Below are 21,717 nucleotides of genomic sequence, written 5' to 3'. Positions count from 1 at the left end.
TTTTTTTAGATTAAAATAAATTGTAGAAATACTTCAGCCATATACTTCACTAGAAATCTTCAAATAATAAAATCTTAGTCTATAGAGCAGTGATACAAAAATATTTCAACTGACTAAAATTGTATTAAATAAGAGAAAATAAAAATTTGTTCACAATAAGGAAGTACCTAACAAAGTATTTAGTCTACTCTCTCAAATAGCAGAATAATTTTACCAATTCAAGAATCTTGACTAAAAACCACAAAATTAACCAAACAGAAATATCTTAACAGTTATATTATAAGCAAATATAAGTATCTGTTCATGATGCTAATAACTCAAAGGACCCAGGTTTAAATTTGGCTCAGCATAAAATTGTTTTCTGTTATGCTGTAGCCATGATTCAACGCTGTGGGTTCTGGGGTCCAATGAGCCTCATAAATTGGGTAACCTTAACTGGGTAAAACATCTGGCAGTAGAGCATGATTCTGACCAAATCACCTCCTTGCACAACCATTGGTTCAGTAACAGTACATCCTTACAAAATACTGAACTTCTGACCCTTCATGGGTTGTAGCGGTACAGATTTTAATTTTTTTTAATAAGTATCGTTATTTAATAATCAAAGGTTAAACTATTTATGAGAGATATATTATCATTTTTTCATTAGTCAGAATTAATGTGATTTTATGGTTTCCATGATGCCTGAATTAGCAAAAGGTTGACTGCTATTGAGTAGAGTTTTTTATTATAATTTTTTAGTAATCAAAATAGTACTAATACTTCTTGATTATCCAACACTGATCCAATAGTAAGAAGTTTTCAGTTAAATAAAGTAAGCCAACACAAAGGTGAGAAAAAAATTTAAATGACAGCTTTTAAATTAAATCATAAATATATTCCTACGAATTTTAAGTCATCCTGAAACTGTTATGTCAAAATAATATCTGTTTTCTGTTTGACATGTGCTGATCAGTACCTAAGTAGCTGATATAATCTCAAGTACACAGGTAAAAAATAAAATACCAAAGCACTAATGACAATTATCAATTATACATAATTTAAAAACTGAAAATAAGAGTTTTACATGCTAATATGAAGATTTTAATGTTTTCTCTAATAAAATATATTCTTTAAAACAAACTAATAGAGAAATAATCAGTTAGGAGAAAATTGTTCTTGTCTCTTTGTGGTGCCCTCTAGATAAAAGTGCTTTTTAAATTACAAAAAAATTATGCTAACCAAACGAGACACAACTTTGCCATTTCAGCCCATTACTCAGAGAAGTATCTTTGTGATTGATTCCCTTTTTTTTTTTTTTTACCAAACATTTCATTTATTGAGTGCCTATTTAGGAATGGTGAAGGATTGTCAGTAACTAAATTTTTTAAATTCCGACTAATCTTAAAAAGACAAAATGCAGGCACATACGCTATTGTAGAGGCTGGTCCTAGCACCGAAAACACTAAATACTATCAAATGTCTGAATATTCTCTATATACTTAGACACGGTATCGTTATGTAGCATCATGTATGATCCTTGGGGTAGTGAGGGACTCATTTTTGACATATTTACGATGAAATTTAAGATCATCCACAAAAAGGAGGAAAAACTTGATCTTTGCATATAATCCTCCAAATAACATTCCACAATTCAGCCTTATTAAAGGTGAAATCGATCTGTTTAAGGCAGTAATAGGTGATTTCAATACTAATTCAACCAGATGGGGGGATATGGTATCATCCAAGGATCAGGATCTCAACCTACATAAGATAAAAAAAAATACCTAGCATTGAGTTGCTAAAGCTTCATTGCATCCATTTACTTTAACATTAACTGCATTCCTCCCTTGTCTAGTATTGGTCCTGAGATCCTAAATTTGTTAAATTTTCCCTCTCCATAAATGCTAATTAGAATAATTGTATCAGAGTGGATTGGACGCCTCCTAAAATAAACAAAATGATAGGAAAACACAACTCCAACCCATGTTTGATTTAATTTTGTTTATAAATTTGATATAACGTTACCTTGTGGCAAAAACTAATCACAACTACACTTTTCCCTAGAAACTAATAGGATTTTATGGAGAAGATTGGAACGTATGGGGAAGATTGAAAACGTTTATACTGGTATAACTGAACATTAAAAGTCTAGATTACAAGTAATTATCTGCACATAAAACAAGCAATATTACATATTAAATAAACATTAGAGGGATGGTTTCTTTATTATATAAACAGATTTTTTTACCAATTAAAAGAAGTCCCATTGACAATAATTCACTTTCAGAGCAACTTTTCGTTCATGAAAGAGCTATAAAATTTTCTAACAAGCAAAATATGGTTTACAGCTTTACACATTCCTCTAAATGTGTGTATGTATTCATAAATGCTTCCAAAATAATAAACAATACATAAATGTAATTTATAAAGTTAAAACAAAACAGTCTAATCACAAGGTGAATTAATAAATAAATAATCCTAAAAACTAATACAGCCTATGACTCAGAAATAAAATAAATAATTACACTAGATAATATGGTCCTGTATTAACCATTTTCTTTAAAACTATACAGTCTGCTGTGTGTATTTATCACCTAAGATAATTCATCTAACACTGACTATGCATATTTATATAATTAAAAATTGAAACTTTCAAGAATCTATACTTACAGAAGTACATTTTAAGTAGATCTGTTACATAACAAACTGACCATTTCTCAGTTCTATATCACAAGTGGCTTACGCTGAATGCACAAATGGTGTGAAAAGTAAAATAGGAAATTTACCTATACAAGAACTTGAAATAGAATAATAAACAAATAATCAATGGCAATTTCAAACCCATACACCATGGGGATTTTTACTTGTGGGAACAGCATTTTCAAGTTGTCTTGGAGATCCAATCATTCTTCTTACGCTACCTGGTTTATGAGGACCTACAACACATACTTTCATGAAATTACTAATATAGAACAAAAAGTAATACATGTAGTTTAAATGATATTATGTCTTGTTTTTTACAGAATAAAAAATGTTAAAAATTAATGAAGTAATCGATTTTTAAGTTAAGGGGTTCAAATTTATTAACTTAAATGTCATTAAAAAGTTTTAAAAGATCATGTTCAAAAGTACTTGTCTAATCTTGCAGTCCTGGTATAAGTTACAACAGCTTCTTAACCATATTTAAGTTGATCCTGTTGTTAGTTACTGATTAGAAGAAACTTTGCAAAAATATCAGTTATGATATAAGGGATGGTGGTTTGGATCGGTCCCTCTGTTATAAAGCATTCTTCTGAAAAGATTATAGTTACTACCAAACATTTTTTTAATTTAATTTAGATTTGTCCTTTGGAACCTCCATCTACAATTTGTAAATGTTCTGAACAGGTTTCTAAGGAAACAGATTTTATTTATCTTAGCAAATTAAAAAAACAAAAACAGATACCACTCACTGAATTTAGCCACTATATCTCAAAAATGACAATGCCCATGAAACTGAAATTATAAATGGTGGTTCCTCCTTAGGCTGTGCAATATGGTTGGGTTCAGAAAAACTTAGACTAACTGGTTTTTAAAAAAAAAAAAATTTAATTTTTATATATAATCTTTTGAATTGAATAATCATTTTAAATATAATCTTGTGAATTCATCATTGTTTAGTAAGAGGATATTATGTCACATTACAGAAAAATGAAAAACTCAATCTTTGTATTGTGGAGTTTTTAGTGCCAATACTCGGACTAACAAAACCAGACCCCAGTTCAAAAAATACAATATAAAATCTTGTAAATAATTAACTGTTAAAGATTCGGAAGTAAATGTTGTTTGACAAATATATTAAATTGTTGGTTGCAGAAACAGTAACATTTCTTTTTTTATTTCTTGAGTCATATATACTTTAATTTTGGATATATAATATAATAATAAGATGGATACATAATATAGTAATAAATAGACACATTTATAATATTTACAGGAGCTATCATGCAATCTAATTATGAACTCTATTGAACATCAAAGGGATGATATTTCATACTACTACTTCAACTTATTCCAATTATCAAGAATAAAAAATAACAAAAATTATCAGGAATCTTAGGAATGGAAGAATATAAAAATATACTTTTGGAATTAATTAAAGAACTATTCACATCAATTGTGGATTATTAAATCATTGTGGAGATATTAAAAAAATGATGAACAACACTCATTTAAATTCAAATTTTTATTCAAAGAAAGTATATATTTTTTTAACACAGCTTTTCCTTTCAAAATAATGTAATTTGATCTATAATTTGTTCATAGCATTTTAATAATATCTGTTTTTAGTCTATTTCTTTTTTGGAGTAAAAGAAGGAAGAGGAGGACGATGTGATTTTTCTCTTGGTAAAAGTAAAAAGAAGTTATTAACAAAATATAAATATTCAACTTTCATCAATATTCAAGGTAAGAAAGAGGGGACGACTGTTATAGAGTGAATGAAGATATGTGAATTAGAAGATACTGAGAATAAAAATAACAACGGATGATTAGGTGATAGCTTACCCAAACAAAATGTTGCTCCTTGTAGGATAGATAAATAAAAAACAAACACAGAGGTATGACTACAATAGTGCAAAACACAAAATATTTCAAACATAATAATATACAGTAATTGTTTTTGTAACAAAATGTTTAGTAAACAAAATTTTATATCAATGGATAAAATTAGTACTAGAAAACTTACATGCATTGTAAGGTAGATAATAGTTTATTGACAAATACGAAATATGTTTTAAAGTTTTTATTAGTTGAAAAAAAAATATTTCTTTTTAATGATACAATAACCGAGTAAAAAAAGGCTTAGACATTTTTCAAAAAATATATTAGTAATATAGTAAGCATTTAATGGGCAGTTTTTTTCTATCAACAGTTATTTTGAGTGATTAGAACCACCTGGTTAAACCAAAGGGTGAAAAAAAATGGAATAACTGATAACATAGTATTCTTTCAATAACCACCATCACTACTATTTTGAAGTAGGTGTCGTTTGAGCATGTGATGTACATTAATCATGAATTAGGAGCTACCAAGTTCAGGATTCACCGTTGGAACAACTCATGAGTATGAATTTTAAGATAAATATATGGGGGTATCGAAAGGAATTTAAACTGATGTTTCATGTGGTTCAGCTATGTTTGTCAAATGAGCGAGAACCAGGAACCCAGAAAGAGGCAGGGGGCCACATAGAAGTTCTAGAATTTTATAAGAAGAATATATCAAAAGGATTGGAGGAAAACATTCCAACAACTGAAGCTATTCTGCAAGAACCGTGAGGCTTGGCAGCATCGGATCAACGTTCCTCCACGCTAAATATGGCACAGGGAGGAAGATAGCGAAGAAGAAGCATGTCTGCCAATTCTGACAAAAATAACCTGCCCGTAACCTTAACACTACCTGTTTTTTGTCCAGAAAAAGTAGAAGAAATACTAACCAATGATTAAACTTAAACCAACTTCCTGCAAATTAAAGGAATCCTTATGAAGGAAATTTAAGATTTTGAGTGCCAACTTCAAATTATGAAAATTGAGGTAAAACATTATTCAAATAGGTTATTATATATGAAATTGTTTTTAAACATAACAAAGAATTTTATAAAAAAATGTTTAGAAGGTTAAATTTCAGGGAATACTTCCTAGTAGTATTGCCACTCCCCAAAAGCAAATCCCTCTGGGTCTTAAATATAATTCCTCAATGACTCCTAAAATTATTTAGGCTCTGGGGCCAAAAATAAATCTGCCCAATTGTACAAAATTATATTCCCCTGGGTCCCCAAAAATTAAATCCATCCCTAAACTGAAAAAAAAATACGTCTCTTGGCCCAAAATTATATCCACTACAGGCAAAAATTCTTCTGAGGCCTCAAAATTTAATCCTCAACATGCCTAAAAAAAACTCTAACCCAGATTCCAAAAGCTTTATTATCATATGGTCATTAATTTTTTTTTTTCCAAGAAAACATCAATTGAATGCAATGTTCTAAATGTAGAAGCATGACTCAAGAAGTTCAGTTGATAGTCCATGAGGTCAAGCTTAAGGCAATATTGAAAAACATTACTGATATAAAGTACTCATAAAAAAAAAAAAAAATAATAAAATTAATAAAAACCTGAAAATTCAGATTAAAGAAAACCTGTAATTTAAGATATTTGGAAAAATTATGTTGCACAAGTTGACAGTAGAGATCAAAAACCTGGGTGATAATAATTTCTTGTCTACATATTTGTAAGTTAGTTGGTATTAATCAATGTGACACTTCCACCAACCTGGTCACATCCTTTGGAATTTATACATTGAAAGGTAAAATTTAATTAGGATTAAATTTTTTTTTGTTTTGTTTTTCGGCGAAGACTCCCATTGGAGTCCTGCCTAACCATGGTTGGGGTTAAAGTTCTTCATTTTGTGGGACCACCACTCAATGAAAAAAGTCAACGTCCCAGGCCGGATTCGAACCGGCACCACAAATAGACTATGTCTTAACAACTGAGCTATGGGCGGCCCTAGAATAAAGTTTAAATATTTTATAATCATTATGTCGACTAATGGCTATGAGATACCTTGTAGTCAGCATTATTATCCAAAAAGCCAACTACAAGTCATCTTGAAGTTTTTTTTACTTCCCATATTTGTGCAACTATAATGAACATTCTATATATTGTGAAATATAGTAAAAGTTAATAAAAAAAAACTACTAGTTGGGAAACTATGAGTTACCTCATAGTTGGCAGTCATGTTGTTATGTACACTTATATACATAAATATGTATGTAATCAATATTTTTCTAAAGAGGAAAAAAAGAACATTTAAAAAATCCTGCACCCGAATTATATCTGTAAGTCTTAACTTAAACAGAACCAGACTAAGTTTTTACCTTCCAAAAGAAGTTTCAGTTCTTCAGGTGGGGCAGCTGCCAAAGACTGAAGATTAGCCTCTTTCATTTCAGATACAAGACGCTCAACTTGCCGTTTTTTTTCAGATATGGCTGTTTCTATTGTCATTACCTAAAAAATTAATGAATAAATAATTTCAACAGGTCGAACCATACTCAAAGGTGATGTGAGATGTGTTATCTTTAGGTCTTTTGTTTGGAATAATGCAATATCATGGATTATAGACCCTGTTCATGTGTTATAACCTAACCATCCCTAATTTATTCCATGATATATAGTTATATTACAGTCAATTGATCGATATATACGCTAAAGTTATCCAATCAAGCTGCCCATCGCATATCTCTAACCTCCTTCAGTTCAAATCTTCAGTCAATTCTGACAAAACTCATTCTTGAGATTTATATAAAACAGTCCATTGAACTACAGTTTTACTTATCAAATCTTTGTCCCTTTTGAATTCCATTTCCTCGTTCATCCTTTGCTCCAACCTTACTTGTTGTGCCGTAGGGTTTCACTCATATTATGTTTCTCATATTAACTGTATTGTTATACTTAAGAAACATGCAATGGAATTAATAAAAAAATATTATTACTAAAGATAGAAATTTTCCAGTAACAATAAAAAAAGTAAGTTTACTATTAAATAAATATTAAAATGTTGTTTAACCAATCATTACCCACATTTATTGTAATCTACTGGTAGAGTAATGGCAGACAAAACCACAAGACAATAGTAGTAAAATCATTTTATAGGTATTTTGGTTTTCGGACAACTAAACGGAATGAAGAAAAGCTAAGCATAGAATCAATTGGACAAAGTTCTATGCTGACTGATTCCACACAAGCAAAACAAAAGTATAATTAAAAAAAAAACTATTAGATTTATCAATATCTTCTTGCAGTAACATACTGCATTCTACAAATGCAAGTTATATAAACAAGGTAATAGTGATAAATTTCAACTAGAAATCATTTCAGTTAGATCTTGTAATATACTTTTTGTTATTTTCCAACTTTTATAGGATAAATATTGTTTCAAATTGACATAACAGGAAGTTATTTTTGTATATTTATCTATTATTATGAAAATGAAACTTTCAATTTTGATTGAACTTTCAACTTGATTTTCAATTTTGTGATTTTTTTTTCCTGCTTTGGATAGTCAAATTAATGGGTAGGAAAATTTATTTATAAACCCTTTTCTTAGGAATAGGAAGCTCAAGTAATCAATAATTGATTTTCTGTACCAAGCCACTTACATGTTCCAATTCATGTCAACCCATGAAAAAAAATAACCTGACCTTTTTTTTGGATAAAGTTCTCCATTGAGGATTTATCCAGCCCCAGAGTGGATTCATATCTCGGGACTGCTGCAAAATAAATTTTGCCTATTATTGAGAATCAAAACAGCAACCTTCAAAGCAAAGCGCTCTGGGACTTACACCCCAACCCTCAGCTATCAGGTCCTCCAACCTGACCTTAATTCTTCCTTTCACCTTTTAATTTTGAATTTTTATTTACTCAACAATGACTTCTTAATAATCACAACTTCCTACTTCTCCTTACAAGAAATAAATTAATCCTTCTTAAGGTGAATGAATATGACTCAACAGTCTACCATCACAAAATTCATTACTTCTTGTTCCTTTGTTTCTTCAGAGACACATTTTTTTCTTCAATAAAGGTTCAAGATTTGATAAAACTAGACAAAAAGGAACAATGGTTATGATACCTTCCCTACTTTAAATGATTTGAAATACAAACAAAAATGTAGAAAAATATTTTTGGCATTAAACAAAAATAAGTATAACCAATTTTTCAATAGGTTAAACAAAGACCACAATAAATTATTGAAAACTTATTAAGAAAGAGACAATGGAGACTTACTTGAGAGCGTAATGATTCAGAGGAGTGGGAATTCATCTCAGTTCTAGCTTTTGCTTGCTCAATTTCTCGCTGTAGCATCCAATATTATCATCATATGGAAAATTATAATGAGATACCGATAAATAGGTAAAATCTCAAATGTGCTGAATAGATACTACAATAAACTCACCTGAAGCCGATCAACTTCTGCAAGAAGTGCAACTTCCCCTCTAGCTTCTTCTTCAAGTTGTTCACTTAATTCCCTAAAACAATGAATACAGAAGTAATTTATAAGCCATATAAGTTATTAATACAAGAAAAATATAATCATCAATAATCAAATAAAATTAAAACCTAATTTTCTTTTTGCATTGGAGAAGTTCGGTTTCACAATTAGCAAGCTTTGATCTGATGAGTGTAATCTCAGATCGTAGAGTTCTTTCTTCTTGCTGAACTAGTTCTCTTTCTTCTTCTAAGCATCCCAAAGCACGCAACTGAAAACAAGTCATATTACATTGAAATATATAAAATATGGATACCATAATAATAATAATTAAAGAAAACAGATTAATTTTGAAAAAAGTTTTTATCAAAGAGGAATTGGAAATGTGATAAGTATTTCTTTTTCAGTAAAGTTTAGAACTGTAAATAAATTATTCAGATCGAGCATTACACATTTTAAAAACCTATAAGAAAATCTCAGGGACAAGAGGTTGAGTAGGACTTACTGGGCATGTGATACCCGACTTGAGGCCACTGAAGAAATAAGAATTTCATTGATTGAAGCCAAGAGAGATTTATTTCTCAGGCAAACACTTAATAAGATTTTAGCAACAGTTAAATTTTAAAAGTTTTAATTAATATACTAAATGCATATTTGGTTCCTAAATGAACTGGTCTTAATTGCTGAATATATTGTAAAATGTCTAAAAAAAAAATTATTACCATTTGATCATTGGTGCTAGCAACAGCTTCAAATCTTGCTGCCTCTTGAGACATATATTCAATCTGGCCTTGCTGTTCCCTTGTTTTAGTCTCCCAATAATTTATTTCTGCATCAAACTGTAAATTCAAACTACATTAAAATAATTGAATGACATAATAAATAAAACTTATCCTAATTTTAGTGGCTAATTAATAAATTTAAACTTGTTAAAATTCACCATGGGGGAATTTGCACTGTATTTATAGCTGTAGGATAAACATTCTTAGAATTGGTGCATTGGTTAGGTGTAGGAGGAAGTTAAAATGCTCACTTCATCAGTTTTTCATTTGTATTTCAAAAATTGAAGGGGTTTGGTGAAAACTTTATTCTTAACATAACTCAAGTATATTAAATTTGTCACCTATTGGTTATATAACTTTTTTTCTAAAACATGTAGTTTCTATGAAATAGAAGGAAGAGTTATGAGTCCAGTCATGTTAGATACCTAACCCTAATATTTAAAAAATAAAATAGTGTTTTATATTGTTTACTAACACTTAATTAATACTTAAATGTGAATGTAATGTGATCAGTTTTTTTCTTATACCTTAAAAATTATTGAGATAGGTGAAATGAGTTTTATACAAGATTTATTCTAAGCATTAAACTTTCTGGGATATGGAAAGAGATTATAAAATAGTTTTTTTTTATAACAAACAATTTTTTAATAATTTATGGGAAATATCAAGGCATCTGATGGATTAACTATATTAGTCCTCTTCATATGAAACAAACTAAATGGATTAGAAAAATAAGTCATATAACCTTTTTTGAAGGAAATTTGATGTACTTTAATTTTGAATAGGACTCATTTCACCAAACCCACTCATTTTTTAGATATAAGAATAAAAACAGATAAGGTGTGTGTTTTTGTATTTCTACTTCCCTCCATGGCTTATGCGGATGATGCAGTCACCACAGGGAGAACCAAAACAGCATTGGCCAGTAAAACACGTTTCACAGCTGCAGTACTTTCAAGTACCTGGGAGGAGTTGTGACGGAGAATAATAATTTAGAAGTCGAAATTAAAGGGAGTTAAGCAGGAACCAGATGTTTCTATGCACTGCAAAAAGCTTTCCGATACGATACAAAAGTCTTTCCCTGGAAAGCAAATCTTTTTTTATACAGAACAATAATTAGGCCAGTGGTAATGATAATTACTACTATAATTAGGGCAGTAGATGAGGACTCTAACCAAGGAAAACAGATGAGCTCTACTGGTTTGGGAGAGAAGAGTTCTGAGAAAGATCTTTGGAGCCGTTAAAGAAGAGCCCAGGTAGAGAATCAAAGCAATGCCGAACTAATAGAATTGTATGGAGAGCCTGATATCCTCTGTGCTATTAAGAAGGGCAGGCTGGGATGGTAAGGACATGTAGATAGGATGGAGCCCTGTAGGCTGCCTAAAAGGATGTTAAATGGTGCACCAGGAGGAAAAAGGAAAAGAGGCAGACCCAGGCCCCTCATCCATGATGATTTAAGAAAGATGGGAATTGGAAATTGGAGGAGTCTTGCTGGAGAGTGCGAAGCATGGGGAAGAACAGTAGCAGAGGCCCAGGTCCTGCAAGGACTGTAGCACCCAACAGTGAGTGAGTGACTTCCATCAACACCAAAACCTGCCTTTTAGTGATAAAATTTTCTGATAGTATAAACTAATACGAGAGAGGTCACTTCCATATACAAGTAAAGAAAAAAAACAATATAGATAACTCAGTAAGATAGGATATGGCTAAAGCAGAACATGTGATGAAGAAAAACTTAAGGAAATGGAAATTTTGAGACAAGAAAATGTACATGACCAGACTTAGACCAGCCTACATAATAATATTTAGCCTATTCTAAGTCTAGTAATCTAGGTATTGAGTAAGAATAATAATAAGGTATAATACTAACTGATAGAAAGAATTATAAAAATACTTTTACTATATAATAGAGCAGATCAATAGATAAAATTTAGCTATGTTAGATTTTAATAAAGAATAGAGTAATACATTCTACATTTTCAATCAACACAAAATTTGTATATATAGTATTAAGAAATTCTTTTAAGGGGGGCTTAAGTATGTTAAAGGTAACAATAATCACCAAACTTCCAGTTCATTAAATTTTTACATTGTGTCCAGACTGAGGTCAAATGCAGAGCTTATTACTGGAGAATACTGGAGGGAATAATTATATACCTAGTTCAGAAATATTAAAATCACATTACAATTTAATCTACTTATATGGATTTAAAATAATTTAACAATGATTATCATAACTATAAACATATATTAAATTTTTAAAAAATCATAAAAAAAAATAACATTATTACTTTTGTTATTTCAGCTTGTTGAGCAGAAAGCTTCTCTCGTTGGAAGTTAACCAGCCTCACTAAGTCACGATATTGTGCATTGTAAACAACAGTTTCATCCTTATTTCCATTAAAACTCTAAAAATGTATATTATAGTAAAACAAAAAAAATTAAAAATACATATTAGATACATATTAAAAGAAGGAATAACTGTTAAATACCCTAATAGAAGTGTTGTTTTTGATATCAAGGGACATTTTTGAATTTGTTGAATTAACTGGACTTGAATCTCTCCGATCTTTCTTCATCATCTAGAAAGATTTTATGAAAATGAATAAATACAAAACCAATTTCATTTTTGAAATGAAAAATGTTGAATAAATGTAATTAATTGGGAAAAATAAATAAGTGTGATCCTAAAAAAAAAGTTTCATTTTCAGGATCAAAATTTTGAGCAAGTGAACCATCTTCAAAAATTCTCCAATTCTTCATGTTATCATAAAAAACAGTATGCAAAAGAAAATATAGCTCAAATAACTTTTTTTGAGATCCTAACTCTAATTTGTTAATATGAGCTTAGCCGCTGACTTTAAAAGATATCCCAAATGTTTCAAAAACAGCCAGATGCAACCGAAGCACAGAGAGAGCTTATCACAACTTTTTTTGTAGGGTTTTCCCAAAAAAAGTAATACATATTGATGCTTTGGTTGAATAGTTGAACAAAAAGGATTTTATTTTGTACTCAATGCATTATGTAAATTTTGGTTACAAACAAACCTATTAGCTTTGGATTTACAGAAGAGAGGTTTTAAAAATAAATTTAGTTACAGTTGTTGGAAACAATAATTGAGGGTTTTAAGACCACAAAAAAAATTTTATTAGAAGAAATGAAAAAAAAAAAAATTAGAACACCAATCTTTCATAATGGAAAAGGGTCACAGAATGGGGAAGGAGGATATGAGACTAACGCTGGAGTGAGATTATAAACGAGCAGTAATTAAAATATAATAAATAAATACAAGGTGAAAACATGAGATAAATAAGAAGTATGGGATAAAGATATCGGAGGATAAGCTAATAAGTAATTTTACTTCTGATATGTGTTCATTCAGGTGAATAGTTCTTTATTTCCCTTTTTTCAAGACCTTTATTTCTTCTTATCTTATTTTCTTAATTGTCCATCTTTTAGTGTGTAGTATATCTGTAATTCTCTTATATCTGCTTTTCTATTTGTTATTACTTCTCATGTTTATTTTATGTCTAATATTTTACTGTGTTTCTTTTTTATTTATACTCATCACTGTACATCTAATTTTTATTTTCTTTAATTAACTTTGTTCATTTTTATATAATTTTCACTACATCATTTTTTAGCCCTACCTTAGTTTACTTTTTACTTTAAGTCATCTTATTATCTTTACATATTTATATTATATTATCTTTACATATTTATATTACCTTGTTATCTCTACATATTTATATTATATTATATTACCTTTACATATTTATATTAATAAGTCATCTTATTCTCTTTACATATTTTTTAGTTGTCTGTATCTTTTTTAGCCCTGAAGAAGCCATGCAAAGTGGGACAAAATGTTGGCTACTAATAAATAGTTTTTGAGTTGCTATTTTACAACACCTGGACCATCTTCTTCTGTCATATGGGCATTTAAATTTTGAATATGTAATTGATACCCAGGTTTGACTAAACTTGAGAATGCTAGATATAATCTATTAAACTTATTACTTTTGATTATATTAAAAATAAAATAAAATTTAAAATACAGTAAATAGATCACCTGCTGACTAGATTGATTTTGCTGGTGCTTGACCTGGAGTCTTTTAGCTGGACTTACTGACTTCTGTTGGGCAGGTGAAGGGCTTTCTGGTGGTGAAGTCCCCCAGCCTCCAGATCTCTGCAGTATAAGCTGAACTTCACTACTGTATTCACCCCACTTCGACACAACCTAAAAACAAGTCATTTTATGAGAGCTCAAAAGTAATGATAAAGTTGAATGGATTACAGTATCATTATATGAGGGAGCTAAGTAGGAAGGCAGATTGATCCCTCTCCTTCTCTAGGGAAGACCTATATATGTCTTTTCATATGTATATCAAACAAGGTCTTCCATCTCAAGCTGGTAAGTTCCTTGACATCAGCCTTTCTCACTTGCCTATAGCAATGTGGCATGCCAAGTGCTATCATTTGTCTGATCATGAAATCAACTTTGTGGGTGTTTCGAGGTTTCTGAAGGTCTACAAACTTTAGAAGGAAAGTCAGGCAGCAATAACCAATAACTTGGCCCTAAAGGAGATTGAATGGTAGTTTATACCCCCGCGAGCTCCTCATTTCGGTGGCCTCTAGGAAGCCGGAGTTAAATCCTTGAAACAATTATTGACAAGTTTTGTTGGGAACCAGCCATTCACGTTCAAGGAACTGCCACTGCCCTAGTCAAGATAGAGGCTTTATTACTCTCCTGTCCTCTTTGCCCCCTCACTGAGGATCCCAGCATCACCGATTTTTTGATGCCCAAAAAGTTCCTCATTAGAAGCCCCCTCATGCCGCCCTGGCCCATCTTCATCACTTGTGGAAAATGATTGAAGTCTAGGTTGCCAAATTATAAAAACAATTGGCGGAAAGAGTATCTTCACACCCTACAGCAGCGACAGAAGTGGACTAGGAATAACTCACCTTTGAGCATCGGGACTTCGACATCATGCAAGAGAAATGGTCACTTGTTGGTCAGTGACCCTTAGCCCAGGTGCCACAAACCTTTTCCATTAGGGATAGGGTCACACACACTCTGACGATGAGGAAGAGAAGGTATCATGGGAGTAAGTTAACCCATTTCAATATATTTTACAACTTCATCATCATCATGACCAGCAACAGCTGCAATTTTAATAGACCCTAATTCGAAATTCATTAACCCCTTTCAGCCATCCTCTGCAATCATGTGTAAATTATTTAATAGGTTTTCCTGTTAATTTATATATTTTTTTTATTTGTAATTAATTTTAATATATTTTTCTATCAATTTATATTTTATTTGTCCACTAAAATTCAACCAACCAGCATTCTAAACTGAAGTAGCAACTGACCTTCCATTGAAGATACACTTCATACAATCAATATGATAAAAAAGTTGAATGATCATTTTTTTAATTCCAAAATCTTCTGATTTTACTTGTTATGAACGTCAACAGTAACAACCTTTGATTCTTATAGTTCTAACATACAGTTGAAAGAGTTGAGTCATGGACCTGGACTAATGCTGAATACATATTTCTCGTCCTCAAAAAGAAGATTCTTCAATGTGAATATGGAAGAATAATGGATGGGAAAAAATGGTAGAACTTCAAACTCTAAAGAAAGAAAATATCCTAATGCCTCTAAATATTTGTGTCTAGCCAGACAAGTCTCATTCTTGGCATGAGCCATTCAAAATGATATATCAAATATGTGGAGAAAAACGAGCAGACTAACCTGCGATGAAGAGATGATGTTTCTCAAGACACTTTGGTATGGAAGATTAGAATGTGGTGGATTAAATTTCAATGACTAGCAAAAGAAAATTACAGACATTTTACCATCCTAGTAAAGGCTCCTATAATTTGTTGAGCCAAGGAACGATATTTTATTCTATATAACTGTGTTCATTTACTCATTGATCTAAATTACTCATATACTCAAAATTACTTTAGAGCAGAAATCATTGATCAAGCAACATTGTTGTAGAAATTGAAATTTATTATTATTATACTCATGGTATAAACATAATAAATGTACAATTTTTGAAACCAACAGAGACCAGTATCCCCGAAATGTCCAAATCAGCTTACTTCAGGCATGCCTATCTTGGGCTACTGCTTTCCAGTTTTCTGCATGCAGCTCTTTCACATCTTTGTTGATTCTGCTTATCCATCTGATTTTTGGCCTCCCACGAGATTTTTTGTCTACTATACTGGCATTCATTGTTGTATAGCCCATCTTAACCTCCTTGTCTTCGTATTGTTTGATATTGATTGACCAGTCTCTGCAAGCAGTTCACTGTTAGTTCTTCTCCTTCACGTGTTAAGGCTCTAATCCCAGATTGCTCCTGTAATTGTACAGAGGGCTTTGTGTTCAAATCTATCAATTCTGCTTTCTAAAATACCTGTTACAGCCCAGATCTTGCATATTACATATATGTGTTGAAAACATTGTATTTTTGGTTTAATTATTTATTTTTTATATGATTGTTTGAGAGTGGTTTATTTTATTATAAATTTACACAATTTTGATCCTTTTTTCTCTCAACCTTTATTCTTTAATAACTCTTCAACGTTTCGGCCCTAAGGCATTCTCAAGGAGACCTATAAAAAAATATATATAAAAACAAAAAATTTTTTATAGGTCTCCTTGAGAATGGCCTGAGGGCCGAAAAGTTGGAGAATAAAGGTTGAGAGAAAAAAAAGGATCACAATTGTATTTTTGTTCAAAGTTTTTTGACCTTTAGGCAATTATAAATTTTTAAAAAAGTGTACGTAATATAATAAAACAAATTACTCATAATTACACTTACCTTTAGAGGGTGTTCCTGAGGAGCCAATAGCCTTTCATTATTTCTCCATCTTTCAATTAAAGTAAATCGTCCAGTTTTTCCTGTTGCATGGGCCAAAGCATAAACAACATCCTAATTATAGAAATTAAACAGCAGGTATTAATGCACACATCCGAGAAAATAATTTATTTTAAATAATTAAATTATACAACAAATCTCTATTTTATAAAAAAGTTTTTAGTTAACATCATGTAATAATTTATTTTACATATAAGGGGGAATAATAAACATGTGTCATAAAATGTTGAATTTAACTGATGAAGAACACATTTTGTAAATTAAAGTTATATAATTGGAGCAATGAGCATTTAAATGAACAATTGTATTGTTTGTAAAATGGGGGTAAGTCTGGCATTAGGCGGGTATTAAATTATAAAAAAAGTTAACTGTTTTGATAAACTATCATAAACTTATAATTAGAACAGCTTATAAAGTGGAGTAGCAAAATGCATTGTGGTTATGCCTTAAAGTTATTCTCTCCAGTCTTAACTTAGGTTTTCAGTTATAAATCAGTGCTTTTAATTATGATAATTAATCAGATAATGAGACTAAGAATTATTATGTTTAGGAATTTTACCTATGAACTAAAATAATAAAGAAATTGTAGTGTTCAGATACAGTACAGAAAATATTTTATTGAACTATAGGCAGATTATCATTTTATTTTAAATCAATATAAAAAATTTTAATCTATGAAGAAGTGGAAATTTTGTAAATTGTTTAAAAACCAGACTTACCTCTCAAGAGAGAGGCTTTCAGTTCTGTAAAGGATGTAAATAAAGCTGCTATTATTATTTAGAAACTTAATGCATTTCATTAAAGCTAAATCAGGAAGGATCCACATGAGGAGGCTGGATTTCATCGAAATTCATTATATTTTACTAGTTTTATATTATTTATTTTTTCATTTTCACTATAAGTTATGATAATAAGAAAATTGGTCGAAGCTAGGGTTAATAAAAATGTCAATGGTTACAAAAGTTTCAGGTTTAATCTTTCCAAAAAATATGAAATTAAGTGAGAAGTAATTTTATTCTGGGACATCTAGTCCCTTAAGAATAATTAAAATAAACATTTGAATACCAACTGTCTGGCGAAAAATGGTTTAATAATAACAAAAGTAAAATAATAACAAAATAAAAATAGTAACGTAAAAAATAAAAACAAAAGTTCTGATTGCAAGTATTATCAATTAATACTGTTTTCCAATTTTAGGCACTTTTTAAATATTGCTCGATGTAACCATCTTAAGTCTCCTCTTCCCATTTTAAGAAAATATTTCAAAAGTTATATAGGAACGTCGCTCCTAGGGTGTTTTAGCAGGGCGGGTTTGCCAGGAAGGATTGCCAATATATCAACTGATATACTCAAAACATAAAGTAAACAATAAAATAGATGACAGTGCAATATTGAAAGAAATTAAAATATAAAAAGAAAAGTAAGCAAGCACACATATAAAATCATACATCTCGTTTATTATTACAAATTTCAGGAAGATTGATAGTTGAGGAACAGGAGAAATAATTTATTTTTAAATGTGGTTAATGAAGGGGTTTTACGGATGAATGTGGGAAGAGAATTTCAGACCGAGGTAGCACAGATTATAAATGATTTGTTGAAGTAAGTTGTTTATGGGAAGGAATATATAAGTTTGTGGGTTCAGATCTCACATTTAAGGAGTGGACATGAGAACACGGTGTAAACAAATCAAGGATATAGGGAAGTTTTTTAGTTTTAGAAAGACATAACCATAGAACGTATTATCGGTGGAAAAGGGAACTAAGCAACTTTAATTGGGCGTAACAACTGGAGACATGAGAGTGTCTCATCCCAGAGATGAATCTCTTAAAACAATTCATTGATCTCTTAAGTCTTTTCTCTTGCTAACCTGACAATTCACTGCAAACGAGGTAACCATAATCAAAACAGGGGAAAATGAGGGAGATGATTAGAAACAGGTGTGTTTGGGGAGTATAGAATCAAGGAGTCTAAGGAATCGTTTAAGGATAGCAATGGAAAATATGGTAATACTGGTAACTTTTTTTCCAATTGAATGCTAACATTAATTTAAAGATTCCTGTCAAGCTATCTCCCCCTCCAACAACATAAAATTAAAAAAGGGAAGGAAAATAAAATATTTTGTGGAGAGTACGAGATGATGTCGATTTTCAAGCAATGCTTTAATTGATTCAACTAAAAATGACAAAAAAAAAAAATAAAAAAGTAAAAATATATTTTGTAATGAACATAGCTCTAAAGATTCATAATTTACTATTTTTGAATTAAGTATTTTCTTAAAGAACTGCCATGGGGCATACTAGCAGTAGTACCATACTAATAAAAACTTCACACCTATCTCATGTACAAGAGAAAAATATACTTCAAATGAACTATTTCTTAATTAAGCATTGTTGCTCTATTAAAAGCTCGTAAAATAAATTTATCTGATATATGAGGAGTCTTTATTTGAAAATAGGTGCAATACAATAATAAAAAAACATGTATAAGTTAAAAGGAAAAGAATATTTATACGGGAATAGTGAATTTCATTCACTTTTAGAATAGTTTATTGAGATTTATGTGTCTTAATTTTGGTAGTCATAAATGAGTCAGGTTCTTTTTATTATATTAACTATGTTATATATATACCTATATATGAATAAATAATTTGAATTTTTATATCAACTTTTATTAAAATTCTGATGAAGTACACTGCATAGTATAACCTATAGCTCCTCTGTAGTCCAGATACTCTCAAAATTCCGACAGGAGAATGGCTGTATCATCTTTACTCTCCGAGACCATTGGGCTTGGGGCTAATGGACCCTCTGGATTACGGACCATTGGGTCCATGCCCATGAGGTACCTAATCCAAAGGATACCCTAATTCCTAAGATGAATAACTTAAAATGCATCTACAATGAACTGAAAAGTACGATTATTTCAAGATTGAGCAGTTTATTACTTATGTTGGTAGAAACTGATCTACTTAAATAAATAGACTTTGAAGAAGTAATTTACATTTTGATTTCGCTGATAAAAAATAAAGTAACTGTTGTAAGTGTTAAATTTTTTATTATGTTTGTTACTTTTAAAATATTATATAAATAATATTTTATTTAAAATATTGTTTACAACCTAAAGTTGTTCCAAAAATAATGTGAAGGGCTTCCATATCTTAAAGTGTCTGGTGCCCCATACTAGAAAATGAATTCTTGGATAAAACTGATTTTGGAATAAGTTATAAAGGAATGCCTGATATATTATTGATTATGATAAAATATGAAGACAACATCCACATTTGCCGAATATTTCCGGATCAGCATTTTCATCATGGGATAAATTTCATTTACACTTTTCACATTTCGGACATCCATTAGCTCTCCTTTCTGGTGTCACAATCTAAATTAATATTCACCTGAACAGTAATAATTTATTTAACATGAACAAATCAAAGGTTTTGTTTAATGACAACAGTACATTAGGCATTATGATAGAAAATTTTTTTTTCAAGAAACCTAGGATGTATAAAATATTAAGTTTTGTGCAGTCATATATTTGTAGTCATTTTATAAACCAAAAAAAAATCATGCTTTTCACAATATTTACTCTTTAAACCATAAATATAAAATGAGAAACAGGATGAAAGTACCAATTATTCTTATTGGTCATTTATTATATTCTCTTCATTTCTTACTAATTATAAAAGAGGAGAAGATTAAAATATACTAGTTAGTTGACAGCCAAATTTTTATTTTTTATGAACACATCAGAAGAAAATCTCTCCATTTAGGCAAATAGAAGTATTACAGATTTATCTTCTAAATTTATTGTATTGGGTTCAGGCGAACTTGACTTCTAAATTAGGGAAAATTGTTTTGTACTAAATAGAGCCTCTAACAATAATTAATTACTCAAGTTTCTAATAATCATATCAACAAAAAGAATAAAATTAATAATAACTCACCTGGCAAGTTGTATTTTCAGTAACACCACACACTATACGCTGTATACCTTCAACCCAAACTTTTAACTCCATTTCTCAACTTAGACCCAGCAATTTACAATGCCTTTTTACAAAGGTCATTGCCAAACTTTTTAGTAGATATTATAAAATGATATTGATGACTGTTTCATCTATAAGAAAATTTAATAAAGTATTTTTTAAAATATTAAAACTAAACAACAGAATACTTGTGTTTAAAATGGAGGAAAGATTTTAATTAATAAGAAACACCATTATTATGCAAAATAGAAAGTCATACAAAATATAGACATAGTATAGTTGAATATACTGACAATAGTTGAACACTTTATCAAAAATGTAGGTTATCTAATATAAAAACATAAATAAACACAATTTTAGAGAAAGAAATAAAGAACAACATGACACCTCACTAACTTTATAGAGCAACTGAAAAATTATGGATCCATATAAGAAGTCTATTTGTTTTGAAGAACCATTACGTTACTATGATAACAGCTGACATTCACTACAATTGAACATCCTAATACAGTTAACCTCTACTTCTTTGTATCAATCACTTAGAAAATGCGTAGAGCTAGTTGCCAAAGAGTTAAATTTCTGGCAAGAGATTTATTGCGTACTTATGTTTACGAAACCATGTTATCAGATTACTATATCACTAGATGCTATAAACTTGTTAGTATTTTACTATTGTATATTATTTTGTGTTTTTAATGAATAAAAGCTTCTTCACAGTGTTCTTTATTATATTACTATACATTATTTACATTTGTGAATAAAATTAATTAAGTATCAAAAAAGTGTTCATTAGATTTCATTACAATTTTATCCAGTGAAAACTTAACACGAAACAAAGTTTATTAACAGTTAAAACAACAAGTTTGGTATACTCGTGTTAAATGAAAAAATTCTTCGACCAGCTCGATTTGATTCATTAAACTTCGTAATTTCTTAAACGCATTCATTAAACCAAAAACAGTAACTCGGGGAAACAAAGTTCAATATATTTCGAGTTTGAAACAATTAGGTCGAGACTGTGATTTCAAACTTATCAGTACAAATTAAC

The 21,717-nt window shown here is 30.1% G+C and overlaps 1 protein-coding gene across 3 annotated transcripts; it reads right to left on the bottom strand.

The window, feature by feature from the left end:
- Positions 1-1,286: 1,286 nt before the first annotated feature.
- RASSF8 (ras association domain-containing protein 8) lies at positions 1,287-21,186 on the bottom strand. Of its 3 annotated transcripts, XM_067050624.1 has the most exons (13): positions 21,066-21,186; positions 20,631-20,800; positions 16,625-16,735; positions 13,859-14,026; positions 12,278-12,367; positions 12,077-12,193; positions 9,726-9,842; positions 9,135-9,274; positions 8,971-9,043; positions 8,802-8,870; positions 6,893-7,022; positions 4,528-4,545; positions 1,287-2,918 (listed from the first exon to the last, which is right to left on the bottom strand). In XM_067050624.1, exons 2-13 carry the CDS (start codon positions 20,700-20,702, stop codon positions 2,818-2,820), a joined length of 1,206 nt encoding a protein of 401 aa, XP_066906725.1. In that variant the 5' UTR covers positions 20,703-20,800; positions 21,066-21,186; the 3' UTR covers positions 1,287-2,817. The 3 variants fall into 3 exon arrangements, with proteins under 3 accessions (XP_066906725.1, XP_014291743.1, XP_066906726.1); XM_014436257.3 differs by lacking the exon at positions 4,528-4,545; XM_067050625.1 differs by lacking the exon at positions 12,278-12,367.
- Positions 21,187-21,717: the final 531 nt, after the last annotated feature.

Source organism: Halyomorpha halys, unplaced genomic scaffold (genome assembly GCF_000696795.3).
Source record: "Halyomorpha halys isolate HHAL.00 unplaced genomic scaffold, Hhal_1.1 Scaffold1847.1, whole genome shotgun sequence".
NCBI lineage: Eukaryota > Metazoa > Arthropoda > Insecta > Hemiptera > Pentatomidae > Halyomorpha > Halyomorpha halys.
The sequence above is the reverse complement of the archived record's forward strand: the minus strand, read 5'-3'. Positions and strand labels throughout refer to the sequence as shown.

Coding starts and splice junctions, on each gene's coding strand:
- RASSF8 (XM_067050624.1), bottom strand. CDS start 20,702: ATGGAGTTAAAAGTTTGGGTTGAAGGTATACAGCGTATAGTGTGTGGT. Junction 9,843..12,076: donor AACAAGCTGAAATAACAAAA/GTAATAATGTTA, acceptor TTGAATTTACAG/TTTGATGCAGAAATAAATTA. Junction 7,023..8,801: donor CTGAATCATTACGCTCTCAA/GTAAGTCTCCAT, acceptor TTAATTTTTTAG/GTAATGACAATAGAAACAGC.